Genomic DNA, 16277 nt, shown 5'->3' on the forward strand with positions numbered 1-16277 from the left:
GGAGGTAAGGTACTGGATTGGAAATAACAACTGTAGCTATGAGACGTGAAAAAAAAAAACAAACATACATTTTCTGTCTCTAGATTTTTACATAAGTTGAATAAGAACAAATTTATGGTTGCTGAGGGGAAGCATGGGTGTGAGGGAAAATTAGGGAGCTTGGGATGAACATGTACACACTGCTATGTTTAAAATGATAACTAACAAGGACCTACAGTATAGAATATGGAACTCTGCTCAATGTTATGTGGCAGTCTGGATGGGAAGGGATTTGGCAGGGGAGAATGCATACATGTATATGTATGGCTGAATTCCTTCATCTGAAACTATCACAACACTGTTTGTTATTAAAAGCTTAGAATATGAAAAAAGAATGGTAAAGTCTTCTTTCTGTAGTTGTCATAGAGATTATCAATGGAAATACTATGCATATATAAGGCATGATTCCAGCTGAATACTCTCATTAGGTCAATATTTATTGAAAGACTATGAAGTTCACTCCTTTAGGTACTGTTGTACCTAAAGGTACAGGTTTAGTCATGAAAATACAAAGGTAAATAAGACATTGTCTCTACTTTGAGGAACTTTCTTATTTTTTCCTTAAATAAGAAGCTTTAAGTTATGATATACCAGTATTTGATTAACTGAGTTGCCATTTGAGATGGAAAGATCATGAGGAACCAGGGTTGTGCTCTGAACGATCCTAGATATACACCTGGGATTGACACTGCATGGCTGGAGAGGCTGCTCAGCCCCACCAATAACAGATGGTCCTACAGGAATAGTTTAAACCCTGAAGGGTGTTGTTCCTAGTATCATCCAGAAGTCAATAACCCTTAGCTAAAGCAGAATTTAATTGTCTAAAACAGAGACTTAAGGTGTCAAAATGATTCTGCTTAATTATTACCATGTTTAAAAATCAATCAGTGAATTCAGCATATTTTGCCATCACTGCTTGGCAGATTTTGCTGTTAAGACCATGAATGAAAATAAGTTCATGTCAAACTAAAATATCCTAAAGATTGTATCTGTTTTTACCATGGTTTAATGCAATTTTGATACTCATTTCAATTTGCAGCAAGAAAATTATTTTCATAAAAATTCTAACATCTATTATGTTGGGAATTTGAATGTACTAAAACATTATTAAACTATACAGTTAAATTTAATATGACTTCTTAGCTTTGAAAATGGTATCAGTATGAAAAACCCAATTTTGAAAATTTCAAAGGAAAAATAGATCCACTATTTCTATGAAGAAAGGACACACTTGTGCATATTTTATTTGACCCTTTATGGATGTTCTAGAACAAAACATCCTGTTTGATTTTTTTTTTTTTGGAGGGAAGATACACAGAAGTTAGTATCATTTAAAAATCTATCAAGTAACTAAGAAACCAATGTATAAGAGTTAACATAAGTGAATAAAGTCCACCTAAAGAATGACAAGAAATGAAACAAAGAAAAGGTGCCAGTCTAGGTGTGTTCACAGCTGACAAACAAGGAAGACTACTGTAATTCTAGGTTTCCAATGTGAAACTCAGTTCAATGACATGAATATATGACACAGGCAGGCATCAGCTCACAGCTCAGAACTCACTCCATTTTGTTTCCATTTGTCACTTGCACCCCGTACAAAAACTTTCCTGTGAATCCTAGGTAGCTGTGTATCTGAAAGTCCTCAACATGCAGCTGCTATCACACGGAGGCATAGATAGGTTGCAACCTCTGAATCCAAAAAAGCACGAGTAGTTTTTTCCTCAAGAAAAGATCTACTAGGGAAATACTGTCAGCAGAAGACACTGTCTTTCTACAAAAGATATGTCTTCATTTTATACATCTTGTGTTTCCATGCTTCTCCTTGAGGTTTGTTTAATGAGGAAAGAAACCTCATTTACTGAATTGCAGTTGCTATTGTCTTGCACAAAAACTGTTTTGTTTTCAAAATCAATCATCTGTGATGATTCTCAGCAAGTCCACTGTACCTACTGTGATCTGCACATGGATTATATACTTTTTCTAGTAGATAAAAATACAGGGTTTGTAAAATCATTAAAAAATAGGCATGGCTATTTCCACTGATTTTATATCTAACAGGACCAAAGACATTAAGCATTAAAGAACTGCGAGGCATTTTGCTGAACCCTGTCTTGAAGTAAATATATTTAAACCCATGTAAGTCTGGAATGAATTGCTGTTCTACAAATACACACTATTTACAAATGGAGCAAAGATGGAATTCTAAAAATACAATTTGAGAAATGATTCAACAGCTATTCCTTTGAGGATCAAAGCACTCAGTAGAAAGCCCTTTTCATTATGGTAATGTTACAGCTTTATAGATACCTGGGGTTTTAATCTGATTTATGTTTAGAGGAGAGTATATACATATAATTGAGTTTCTCTTAGGAAAGGTGAAGGCCAGACCATGGACATCAGAGGTAACACAGGTAAGTATATGTAGACCTGCAACATCTACCTTGAATAACCAGAATCATCAAAGAGTAAATCTGTTCATTCTAAAGCATGTATTTGAGATTTTATTCTTTCAGACACATCTAGTGTTTCTACATTTGGAAAAAATAGGCAAGACTAATTCCCTAGGCTACAAATCACTCTAATGTGGAAGGAAACGTGTTAGCTAGTTGTATTACAAAGCCTTTACTTCACATTTAATAGGCACCTGCAATACCAGCATTATACAAAGCTCTCTACTTTGCAAATCTTTAAAACCCCACTTAATTTTCAGCACTGATTTCCTGCAATCTAAGAGCTTATGAAGGGTTCACTGTGTTCATACAGACCTATGCAAAATGTGCCAGAACTTCCCTGTCTGTGATGGCATTCATTTGGAGGTGAATCCCAAATTTCTATCACTGGCATGCTTATTTCCGACTAAAATAAATATTCTTAGAATGAAAGCTGAAGATTAGGAGGACAAAAAAGAGGCAAAGTAACTAGCACTGGAAGAGATATATGCAAATATCAGCTCAATGACAATTCTTCATACCATTTACAATTGAAGCTTAAAGACCCAAATACTCTTCAATCCATTAGTTTCTCAATATCCTGGAAGGGATTAGCGTATTTCTTAATCAACTGCTAAACAGACTGAAAAAGGCCAAAGCCTGGATATTAACAAAGCAGTGTAATACTAAAATGCAGAGATGGTCAGATAGAAAGACAAACTAAGGAAGAATATTAAAATAGAAAATATTATATAAACACAGTCAAACTGAACAAATTTCCATTCTTTCTTGCTGCCTGTATAATTACACATCTCTATATACTAATGAGTGGTAAGGCTATAGTATACTCCTTCAAACACAAATAAATTAATTTCATATATTTTCTCAAGGAATTCCAGGATAATTAGTGTAAAATGACTAGAAAGAATCAATCAAAGGTGTCTCACAGATCTTGCCTGTGTATGTATCTTCATTACTCCCAGCTACACAGGTGGTCCCAAGTCCATTATTTTAAATGTGATATGTATTTTTAGCATTAAAATCAATCAAACTATTAAAGATTGGAGGAAAATATTTTCACATGCCATTTAAATAATGGATAAGTATGTAAAGACAAATCTTTTAATGAATAATGTTAAGTTTTGAATGTCTTAAAATTAAATATCAATATTATGATTCAGAAAATTCCAATTCTGTCACTATTCTTTTCTTATTTTCTGTTTGCTTATGCAACAAACTGCCTATAGGACAAATATGAGTGAGATAGATTATATATGGGTTGTTTCTCCAGTTTATTTCTGCCATTATTCTTTACTATTAAGGAATGGGTAGTTGTTGAACATACTTAGAAATTTCACATTTTAATGAATCTTGGCTTAGGAAAAGAAAGAATATAAATCAAAATGAAAATGTCAATCATGGTAATATATCTATCTTATTCTATGTTTCTGATGACTGACAGCCCAATTCAAACAAAGGCAAAAAGCATGAGTTCCTTTTCAAATGAAATGTTGGACAGATTTAATAGCTATCTGAAACAACTGATGCAATCAAACAGTGAAGTATATTTCCTTTCATAATTGAGAGATCATATTTCTACATTTGGATTTGCTTTTGTGATCTGATATAAATTTTAGGGGAACTAACCAATTTAAAGGTCATACCACATTAGCATTATTACTTATTGAACATGACACCTATGCCTCTAGATAACTTAAAACTTTTGAAAAAGCATCTTGTTGACTTGCATTCTTAAATTCTCACAAATATTTCATCTGTGATTAGAGCCATATTTCAACAAATATGATATAAATTTTAGGGCACTATTATGTAATAAATTCTGAGAAAGATTTTAAACATAAAATCAACTGTTAAGAAAGCAAAAACTTAAGAACACACATAAAATAAATCCTATTTAGTTTCCAACTACATGAAATATGATATTAACTGATTTGTTAATATTATCAAGGGTTGAATCTATAGTTTTAATAGAGGATTTCCCTTCAAGAAAACACCAAACTAAATTCAGAGAAAGCTCACTGCAAGGATTTTAAGTGAAAGTGGTAAACAATCCATGCTTGCTTTTGTCTGTTTTAATTGCATGCAAACTAAGAGCTCAACTCTGACAAAATCAAATTGAGGAAGTACTAAAAATGAGCCAAGCAGTTAACATGACCTCGAATCCTGCAAACCCCTGGTCTGGTACTGCTAGACCAACACAAACACTGTAGCTTTTCCCATTTGGTGGTTTCTGCATTCCCACTCCCTCAAACCCCAAATTTAGACATCAAACAATCTAAATAATATATCAGAAATAATTATGAAAACAGAAATTATAAGAAGATAATTTAAAGGTCTCACTTTCCTACCTCAGTACTGTCACATAAAATAATTGAAAAATAATGCATGTATTTGCTATTTCTCATATTTTGGGAGCAATTTACCCAAAGCTCATATATATCAATATGAAAATAAAACTTTGAGTCAGAATAATTCAGAACTGGTTATGAGGAAATATGATTTTAGATTTGAGCTTTTTATTAAATTTAAATTCTATTTTACTATTTCATGTATTATATTTTAATTTGTGCTATTATGAGAAGATAAATTTTAGCTGGAAATATTTAACTATTAAGACTGTGCACATACCGTAAGAGTATAACATGTTAGTACAATATTTACATGGTAATTTTAATGATGCTAAAGCCTGTTCTGTGACACCATGAAGATGACTCATCTGAAGCCAAGGGAACATCAATTTAGAGTTTCTATATACAGAATCCATTGCAACAAAATATAAAAAGTAAGATAATAGAATATTCTAACTACTGAAATTATTTTCTCTATGTTAACAAATGTTCAATAATCAGTAGACATGTCCATACTCAGTACAGTGGTAACTTTTTATTTTTATTCTCCTTAAGGTTATTAGCAACAAAAGCTAAAATGTAACCAGAATTTTACACCCTAGGTGTATCAAGCTTAAAGATATTAAATATTTGTCTTACAAAACCAAGAGGAAAGGTAGCCAGGCTGAATGGATGGCCCCTGCTCACTTCAAATTCCTGAATCAATATCCAAGGTGTCTGAGTGTCTTTTACTTTGTAACTGACTTCATGATCATATCACTTAGCCAAAGCAAAGGAGCAGAAACAAAAATCACAACAGATAACATTTTAATATAATTTGCATCTTCAGGAGCAATTTTTTCCCCATATGCCACCTATATGCATCCCTCACAGAATACTGCCAAATTTAGTAGTTTAAAATATCTTAAAATTTTTGCTCGCTTCACACCAGTTAGCATTTGCTCCCTTCAGTTTCATTTTTATTTCTCACTGTTCTAAATAGCAATTCTATAACTATCTTGTGCATTTTACATGACATAACACCATTTCAGCAGCGTTTGCAATGGGATTACTCAAAAATGAAAAGTAATCATAAAAGTAATATAGTATCTCTAAATGACTGGGAATAGAAGCAATTCCCTTTATACTGTAAAAGTACATGTATACACTTGAGTATGGCATGCAAATACATTTTCAATGTATAATTTCTTCAATATCTACACAAATGTATATATGAGCAAATACTTACTTTAGACTGTGAAAAGTTAAAGCAAGGATGTTTAAGCTCTAAACTAAGCATTTTATTTAGGAAATTAAACATGACTGTTTACCCAGAACCAAACTCACAGTGCAACTATTACAGATTGTTTTATTACTGGAAGAAGTTGTCAAATGTAAATAGGTCACTTTTTTTCATTCTTTAACATTTTCATTTACACCTCCACAAAAAGCACACCGGGGCCAAGAAAATTAATTCCCCAAATGCTGTCAGCCACGTTGGGAAACAGCAATAAACAGCTTACTGTAAAGCCTCCAGCTACAATAAAACTGCTGTCAATAAGAGCTGAGAGTTGGACTGTGCAAAAACAGGTCCTCTCGAAATGATAATCTGAAAAGGAAAGAAGCTAACGGTTCTTGTCCTAATATGCTGAGGCGGTGGTTCTCAAAGTGTGGGTTCCTGGATTAGCAACATCATTATCACCTGGGATCTTGTCAGCAAAGCAAGTATTCAGACTTGACCCCAGTGACACCAGACTAGAACCTCTGGGACTAAGGACCAACATGTTTTAAGAAACATTCCAGATGATTCTGAGACACTCTAAAATTTGAGAACTTAATACCATAATTTAAAAATCATATTCAATTTAAGAAGATATTTTCCTTTTAGAGAAAATATATCAATGAGCTTTATCATTTAAAGTCCTACTAGAAATGATTTTGTTGTTATCCTCTCAAGCCTATGACAATGAACTTTGTTTATTTATGAATAAATATTAAGATATAATCTAGCTTTTTAAAAAAAAGGACATTTTATTTAATCTGTGAATGCTAAGGGTACATCCAAAACTTCATAAAAATAATTTGCATAAAATTCAGTGACAGATTTGTTATATTCAAGGAAAATGAAAGCTTAGTAAAATAGAGTAGATGAAGAATGTGGTTTATTATTGATTTGTACGTTCTTTGCAAGGTCACATGAGGGAAAACAGCAAGAGAAAAAATGTCACACAGCGTAAGAATCAATGCACTATAAGCAAACTCATGGTATAAAAGTCAGACCATAGGTTTTCATTGTACAGATAAGACAAACTCATGATATTTAAATTTGGTAGTACTTTGCTCAATAATCTTTCATTTTACCCACACATCTACTAGCACCATAAAGTGAAAAGGTGTTTCTGTTAACAGCAATCCTTTTCCATTCAACTAAAAATCTTCACAGATCCTACCTTAGTTTATAAATTCCTCTGAAAGCTTTTGCTATAATAAACCCTACTTTTTCAAGATCGTGTTATTTCAGGAGCATATTTTTATAAAAGCCACTAGTTGAAGGAGCTAAAAAAAGAATTTTTATTTTTTAACTTAACTAGAACATCTTCAATAACAGCCATATAGTTCAGTGAAAAAACAATTTAAAGGATAGTATATAATGTGTGTTCTTCATTCATAGAAAATATGCCTCTTTTATACTAAAATTGTACATATTGCTATCACCATCACCTGTCCTTACTTCCATAAATACTCTTTTTCTCCAACATTGCAATTTTTCTTTCTCAGCATGAAAACTTCTAAAAGGCGTAAATAACCAAAGCCATTTCAATAGCTCTTTACCATAATAGTGAATTATAGCTACATTTGAACACTGAAATGCCTACAAGGAGAACTGCACAGTGACGCAGGGTCTCAGGGAATGTCTAAAATGCACTTTAGTTCCAGTTAGAGAATTATTCAGCATCCTATTTCAAAGATTACATCACACAAACAAATTTCCTTATGACTGACTAAACCTTGACGAAAGATCTTTCTCATACCTTAACATTTATGTCACTGAACTATATCTATATGTCACAGTACTATATATAGATCCAACTTTGGGGAAGAAATCAGAAAAAGTGGGTCTGTACATCAATGCTCATAATACCCACCACACTTAATATGAAAAGAAAAATGATCTGGGAATAACTTCAGCATGTTTCTCTGGGAAACAAATTTCAGATTTTACATGAAAAGTTTTAAGTCATGTTACATTTTTAAGATATTGTGCAAATCACAAATTATCATCAGTATTTTGTGGTAACCTTACCCACCCATTGAAAGTAAATAATAAAAAGCCATATTTTCTTTTCACTGAAATAGCAACTTTATATTTAAATCCACTTAGTTTCATAAATTACTTTTCTCACCATGATTAACTATTTAGCAACATTTACAAACCTCTACTAAACTCAGAAATGTTCTTAATTTTAAAACATCAAACCTCTTTTAAAAAGCTGATGAAGTTAATACGAAAATAACTCATTCCAAATTTTATGTCTATCGAATAACATCATATTCTCTAGAACCTTCGTACTGACTTAATTCCTTTCATCCTGTACATTCAAGCTCTAAGTATATGTGCTTTCTAAATCCTCTAGATATTTAACCTTTCAAGAAATGGAAATTTCAGCTGTAAAATCATAGGCATTATACTTAACATTCTGAAGTATCTCTGATTCATTGTTAAAATTATTTTAATAAATATCTTACTACCATGAAACCTTAAAGTCACTGCAGAGCAACAAACACTGGATGGTGAGAGACAAATAGAGTTTCAATAGAACATTCTCACCCATCCCACCCCAACAAGGAAAAAAATAAAAAAAACTCTTGAGTTTTCAAACACTAAGCAATGACTGTCAATACTGTCCAAATTTTATTTTGCTTTACTTGATTCTCTGAAATTTGTATGTTCCTTACTTGTAACAAATTCATATGGGTCATCACCATAGGTGGACTCAATACCAACAAAGACAGAACTTGGATTACGAAGTCATAGAAAGTTGGTGTGTTGAGAACTGATCACAAAAGAGCAAGCAAATGAACTTAAATGCTAGTTGCTCCAGAACAACTATCATTAAATAAAAGGTATCTTTGGCTATAGCACCAGATTGATCTTTCCTTCCCCCTTTACTTGCTACTGCGGGATTGGAGCTAGGCCAGCACAAGCGACATGATACCCTAGTGCCATCTACAGGCTATTATTGACACTCAAATTTCATGGCAACAGACAAGCACCAGTGAAATAAATTAGACAGCACTGTATTTAAATCTTTATTAACAAGGAATTATTAGACCTAAGAAAAACTAATTCTGGATTTGGTTGAAATATGAGTTTCTCAGCCTATTAATCCCTCTTCACATGTCATATTTCACAGTTTAAAATGAGTTATGACAGATCACTTATGCATTACTGAGATGAGAGAATATTTACAATGGATTTATTCTTTTATGTATAAATCAGTTCTAACAGGGAGAAAGTATTCCTTCCTTCTTTCTTTCTTTCTGTTTTTGAAAGAGTACTTTGGCCATTGTGGACAATCTGCAATCCTGTCTATTCAACCTTCAATTTACTATATTACAATAAAATCATCTGAAATCAAAGAGAAGACTTCCTATATGGCTTAGCTGCAGTCTACCAACAATCATGTGCTTCACAGCTGATGTACATTTAATATTCTACTATATTTTCAGAGACTAAAAAAAATTAACCCCTTTAGCAACCACAGCTCCAACATAATTATAGTCAGACCTTCAAAAGTCATTTAAAACTTGAGATTTGAAGGTGACTTTTGAGATCAAAAGGTAATGTGAAAATCTTGAAGTAGTCAATTTGGAAACCCCAGGAGCAGAATTTGGCATATCAGGACAGGTTTTCTTCTTCAGCAAACATTATCTTGGGACATTTTGGAATAATTTCCTCTTTTCATCTTTTGCCATTTGAAGGAAACTGGGAGGTTAAATAATTCTCAGAACTCAGAAATTTCAAAGCTGTTCTAAAAATTCTTGACTGAGCCCCAGAGGAATAGAAAAGGGGTCAAGTTTTTTTTTTCCCTCTTTATAACTAAGCTAAAGTTAGACCAAAACAAGAGACACACTGGCACGTTAATACTGGTTGACTGGGCACTTGTATGCAGTACTTAGAGACCAGTAAAAGTGCTCATTTACCTGTCTGGTGTGTAAGGGGCCCTTTGTCTTGAAGCCTCCTTGGGAACTGCACTCTGAGGCACTGAAGTGATCTGAGCTAGTGGAAGAGCGTTTGGAAAGGGTGTCACAACCCCCGACAAAGGTGTTGTCCAACGGGAGCTCCTGAATCACGTGATGCTTTTTCACCGAAACCGGAGTGTCTGGTTTAAGATGGAAAGCCGGCTGCGGAGAAGCGGATTTGTAGTGCTTGGCCAGGTCAGGGCTGTTCGGCTTGAAGGTGGTTGGAGGTGCCGGGCCCCAGTCAAATCTTCCTATGCTTTGCTCCTCCAACTCAGCCGGCAGGCTTATTGTCCCATTGATAGGTTCGTGAACTGCATCATCAGGTTTGGACTCTTCGATGGTAACAAAGTTCAAAAGAGAGCTCTTGGGAGATTTTCTTTTCTTCCTTTTCTTTTTCTTGTTTTGTTTGTTCTCCTGGTTTGGGGACATCCATTCGGCACCTTGCTTGCTCCTTTGAGCTGCTTTGAATCTTGATGCGTGGCGACAGCGCACCAGAACAGTGACAAAAATCACAACGATGACCACCATGGCACCTGCGACGATGGCGATCATGATGGTGAGATAGTCCTCGTTTTGATAGGGTTGGCTGCTATCCCCTATGTTTCTGTCCAATGGGGTCTCCATAGTCCTGCGAATCAAGTCATAGATATAGGAAGCATTGCCAGCAGTGTCATTAACATAAAGGAAAACAAGCACAAGTGTGTGTAGAGACTTAGGGTATCCCAAGTCACTTATGTTGACCACCAATCGGTGCAAGCCCACATCAGTTGGTGCTGGTTTTTCTTCCAGGGTGATGTTACCTGTTACTGGATCAATCCGAAACAAGCCTTTGTTGTTACCACTCACAATTGTATACTTAAGTTCAGCGTTCATTCCAGTGTCAATATCCACTGCAAAAACTTCTGCTACCACTGAGCCAGGAATGGCTGAGAGAGGCACCAACTTAAAAGAAGTATTAGAAGGAGGTGAAATGACAACAGGACTATTGTCATTGACATCCATGACATTTATAGTTACTTTTGCAGTAGAGGAACGGGGTGGTTGTCCCCCATCAGTCGCTTTGACATCAAAAGTGTAGGAACTCTGCTGCTCTCTGTCAAATGAGACATTTGACTTTATGACTCCAGAATAGGGATCCAACACAAAATTATCATTGTCATTTAGAATGGAAAGAGTCACAGCCTTATTCTCTCCAGCATCTGCATCTGTCACTGTGATTACCCCCACAGTACTATACTTTGGCAGATTCTCAGACACAAAAAATTGAAAATGATTATGAGTAAACTTAGGGCTATTGTCATTCTCATCCAGAACAGTAACTATCACGGCCGCTTGACTTTGGAGGGGAGGGGTCCCATTGTCCCTGGCAGTTACTGTAAAAATGAATCTTTCTTGTTCTTCTCTGTCAAAGACCCTAGAGGCTGTCAAAACTCCTGTCTTTCGGTCCAGATCAAAGAAGGAGGCATTCGGTCCAAGCTGATAAACAATATCTGCATTTTTCCCACTGTCTTCATCTGTGGCACTAATAGTTGTTAAGTATAACCCACGTCGGTTGTTTTCAGAAACTGACAGCTCAATTACAGGCTGGTTGAAAATTGGTGGGTTGTCATTTTCATCCTCAAGCTTAACCCTTACCAGAGCAGTCTGATTTAAACTGGGCTTCCCAGAATCAGAGGCAACGATTTTAAAGCTGAATTCTTTGGTGCCCTCATAGTCCAACAAAGAGGAGGTCTCTAACAAATATTGGTTGTCATATACTGCCTTCAAATGAAACGGGACCTCTCTTTCAATAAAACAGATCACTTTGCCATTCACATCTGTGTCCTTATCTGAAACTGTAATTAGGGCAATCTTTGTATTGACAGGATCTTTCTCAGACAAATACACGGTGCCATTGATGGGACTTATAATGTACCTGAGGTCTATGTTCGGAGGGTTATCATTTACATCAGTGACATTGATGGTAACCGTTGCTCTAGCAGGAGTAGAGCTGCCATCACTAGCCAGTACTGTCACTTTGTGAATAGCTGTCTCCTCTCGGTCTAAGGACCTCTGAACTGTAATGAGCCCAGTAGTATTATTTAAAGCAAAGAGTCTTTTGGTTGCAGGCGCAACCTGGGCACCAAAAATGTACCGGATTTCAGCATTACTGCCTATATCTGCATCAGTGGCATGGAGCTGAATTACGGAGGTGCCCACGGGAGCATTCTCTGGAATGTGCACCTCCACCTGACCCTCTTTAAACACTGGCTTGTTGTCATTTACATCACTTACTGTGACCTGCAGGATGGCGGTGCTGGACTTTTGTGGGGTGCCTCCATCCTCTACTTTGATTTTCATCACGTAGGTATCTTTCTGTTCTCTGTCCAAGTTTTGCTGAACAATCAATTGCGGCCACTTTTCTCCTTCCGGAGTTTCCACGATATCCAGTCCAAAAACACTCTGCCCATTTAACAATTCATAATGCTGTACACCATTGAAGCCTGTGTCAGGATCTGTTGCTGATGGAATTGGAAAGCGGCTGTTGATCAAAGTGTTTTCTGGGATGGAAATATTGATGACAGGAGATGGAAACATGGGGGCATTATCATTGGTATCCTTGACAATTATTTTTATTTTGATCAGCCTGAAAAAATCATTGGGGAGGATCACCACCTCAAGTTCAAAGAAACACTCATTCTCCTCAGCATAAGAGGCTCCAGCACAGAGTTTTTCTCTGTCTATTCTATTGGAGGTTGTGAAAATTTCCCCAGTGCTACTGGATACTTTCACCAAAGGGGCATCCCCAGCTTTAGAAACCAGTCTGTAGACAAGGCTGGCGCTGGTCCCTGTGGCAGCATTGATGTGAGAAATGTTCAGATCCTTTGGTATGTTTCCTATGGGTACATTTTCAGGCAATTCCTCTCTAATAGTGTAAATAAGTTCTTGAGCTATTGCGGAATCCAGCCTTAAACAGGCAATCAGAGCAGCCAACAGGTAAAAATCCCTCAGGTCCATGATAATGTATTTATTTTCTTTTTCCTGGACTTAGGGTTTAAAGGTCTCCACTGAGGAATGAGGCACAAATTGCAAAAGGAAGCGTGCATGGACTGGAGGATGCATTACATCTCATCGCTTATTTGGAGACAGCCACTGTCAACACAATCGTATAGACAACATTATTCTTCAGTAAACAAAAGCACACAGTCATGAAATATCACAACACATTTTCCACTGCATATTAGTAAACATGGCAGTTTGCTCTGCCACTGTTTGCAAGTTAACTCTGTGAATAAAAACACCAAATAGCCCCTGCTTGTTGCATTTGCCCAGAGAAAATAAAATTATCTACTTTTGAATTAAGGGCAACTGCTATTTTTACCTGCATTCACCCACACTGTTGGTAGGACACTGTTTAATTCAAAACATGCGTCCTTGGTTTCCTCTTCCCCTCCCCCCTCTTACCCATCTCCTGGCTTCTAACCCACCTCCCTTAGTTTTTTCAGGAGCTAGTGAAAAACACCAAGTATTTAGCTATGGTTCCTGCTAATTGCTTTGTCACATGTCAAATGTGATGTGTTTTCTTCTCTGCCAGACTGAGTCATCTCTTTCTTCTAAACAATCTTTTTTTCTTCCCTCCCAGTTTTTCAGCTGCCTTCTGAATACAATTTTACTGGGAAGCAAGCATTCGGACATGCTGCTGCAGCATCAGAAGCAGTAGTCACCGGCCACTACATAACCTCATTGCCTAAAAGCACAATACCAAGACCTTCAGTTTACACAGACCTTGCTCTCATTTCTCCATGTTGCTAAATTATCCCCATTAGAATTAATAAACACATTAAAACTTTTAGAATACATATAATAACATAGGATTCCTTATCCTAGAGGTGGAAAAGAGTGCCAAGACATAAGTGAAATGAAGCTAACATTTCCATGTAACTGCACAAAATTTTCTACTGAGCATAAAAGAGGAAAGGGAAAAAAAATGCAGTTCTTAACCCCATCTCCGTTTATAGTATTAGTAACGTCTGCCACACATAAATACTGAGAGTCAATAATGCAGGTAGAAAGCCTTCTGCTTCGATGCCCTCCTAACTGCAATTAAAACGGGTACAAGCCTCCAGGCAGCTACCTACTTGAGTAGAACTGGTCAGTTTCCAGGCTCTAATCTTATCTGCATTAGGCTGCACGGTGGCTGATGCCTGCGATTAGTTCCGGCAGAGTGATGCAGGTAGGGATGCAGATACAGCCTAGTAGGTGAGCTCTGCCCCAACCGTCTACCCAGTTATAAACATCACTCGTCTACACCGAGGACATATCTAAACACAAAATTTACAATTGTGCATGCGAAACTTTACACTTACGTTAGTTGCCTCAACCTTTCCCCTTTCCCGGTATGCTGCAGTTAGGAATGAGCTGTTCCAACACATAGAAAGCCATGCATTTGGTAGCACCAGTTTGAGGAGAAATCAGAAGCAGCAAAACGTTTTCTCCTTGTAAAATGTGTTGCTTCGGGCTGGCAAATTAGCAACTCCAGAGAACAAATTCACAGATTTGTCGTTAGTCATTCTCTCCACATTTCGTCTCTATTACCCACGGGGTCTGAGCTCTCCTGGTATTTAGCACACACACTACATCCACTTGCACTTCTTCAGCTCAGGGGTATTTTCCACAGCATCAAGTATACCATTTCCCTTCGATGTCAGTACTGCTTAAGTCTCTAACTTCTTGTAGGAAACGTCAGAGTTGGGGTGGTGGTGAGTCTCTGGGTGCTCTCCGGGGTGACAGTTGCCCGAAAAATTCCTAATTGGTTATCTCTTGCGTGCTTCTGAGACTCTAGGGCGCTCCTTCCTGTCTGGCACGCTCTTTCTCTCTCCCTTTGCCTCTGCCCCTCTCTCCTTCTCCCTCTCTGAACTGAATTTCTTGATATAACTCTCAATAAGCCCAGAGGGAGGGCGTGACGGCCGAAGCCCCGCCTCCGGACCCTGATTGGCCCGAATCTTGCGGTGCGGGCGGCCGCAGCCGGGAGAGGAACAGGGCGCTGACTGTCTCCCAGCCTCCCTTCCCCAGTGCCCCCTCGGCAGCCGCGAAAACCCGGAGACCCGATCCTGGCTGCGCGAGAGCCGGGTTCCAGGAGGCGCACTGAGCATGCCCAGCAGGGTCTGGCCCGGGAGGGAAGTGGCGGCGCTCCCGAGGCCCGAGCGGACGCGGCTCTCAAGAGCACTGCGGGCCGGCGGCTGGTCTGGGCAGCCAGAGGCCGAGTCCCGGCGGTCGCCCGAATAGGGGCGGCACCGGAGGCAGGCGGGGCTTGCGAGCGCAGATCCGAGAGCCTCGGGCACCGCAGCGGGCGGTTGGGGGATGCCGGAGGCAGCTCAGCTGCGGGCGCACATTCCACAGTTCTCTTTGCTAAATGGGGGGACCAGAATGCCCTGATGGGAAAGAGTTCTTCCGGGCTCCGAGGCGGAGCACCGGCCAGCACATCCCCGGAGCGCGTTAGAAGGACTACACTCACGGTGCCGCAACTAAAGGCTTTTCCTGGCAGGAACGTTGGCCAGAAGGGCAGAGAGGGCGACTTGGAAAGGTCGGGACAGAGGATATTCGAATCTCAATCAAAACAGGAAAGAAAATTAATTTGAGCACTCCCTTCGTGTAGGGTGACGGAAGCTGCCCGGAGAAAGGGAAAATGACAGCCTCTGGGATCCCCTAGACAGCCTGAGGCCAGCCTGCCGTGAGGCGCATGAACGGGCCGCGGCAGCCGATCCAGGCTGTGCTTGTACTTCTGCTCCCGCCGCGCCCAGAACCTGTGAACCCGAGCTCTCCCGGACGCGCGGCCGTGGCAAAAGCCGCTTCAGCTCACCTAGCTGCAAACTTTGGTCGCGAAACGCTGGAAGGAGTCCGGTCTAGCTGCTCCCCAAGCTGTGGAACGTTTCTCTCCCCTACACTGTCTGCTGATTCCAACTTGACGTGTACACTAGTACTTGTCTTTCCCTGTGCACTTGGTTTTTCTGACTCCTGTTCCCGTCGTCGAGTATCCTGATGCATTTCTTATTTTCATGTAAAAGCGGGATAGAGGGACTCTCGAAAAGAATTAGCCTTATTCTTTAAATATTGGCCCCGAAAGCACTGTCCATATTTGACTGAACGTTTAAAATCGGTAAACCACGAATATTTGTACCTACGACGCCAGATACCTCAGTAAAGTTTGAGGCATTAATAACAGTTCACTTCGAACAAA

At 38.3% G+C, this 16277-nt stretch overlaps 1 protein-coding gene across 4 annotated transcripts in view; it reads right to left on the minus strand.

The window, feature by feature from the left end:
- Nucleotides 1–14953, minus strand: part of PCDH9 (protocadherin 9) — a 1139929-nt gene extending 1124976 nt beyond the window's left edge. For all 4 annotated transcript variants that reach the window (XM_086328512.1, XM_086328509.1, XM_086328510.1 and 1 more), the window contains exons 1-2: nt 14407–14953; nt 10022–13192 (exon numbers count right to left, since the gene is read on the minus strand). In XM_086328512.1, the coding sequence (XP_086184638.1) occupies nt 10022–13057 (3036 nt within the window). In that variant the 5' untranslated portion in view covers nt 13058–13192; nt 14407–14953. The remainder of the gene's footprint in view (nt 1–10021; nt 13193–14406) is intronic.
- Nucleotides 14954–16277: the final 1324 nt, after the last annotated feature.

This window comes from Bos grunniens, chromosome 12, assembly GCF_055505025.1.
Source record: "Bos grunniens cultivar Pamir isolate PY7600 chromosome 12, Bosgru_T2T1.0, whole genome shotgun sequence".
In the NCBI taxonomy this organism is placed as follows: Eukaryota; Metazoa; Chordata; class Mammalia; order Artiodactyla; family Bovidae; genus Bos; species Bos grunniens.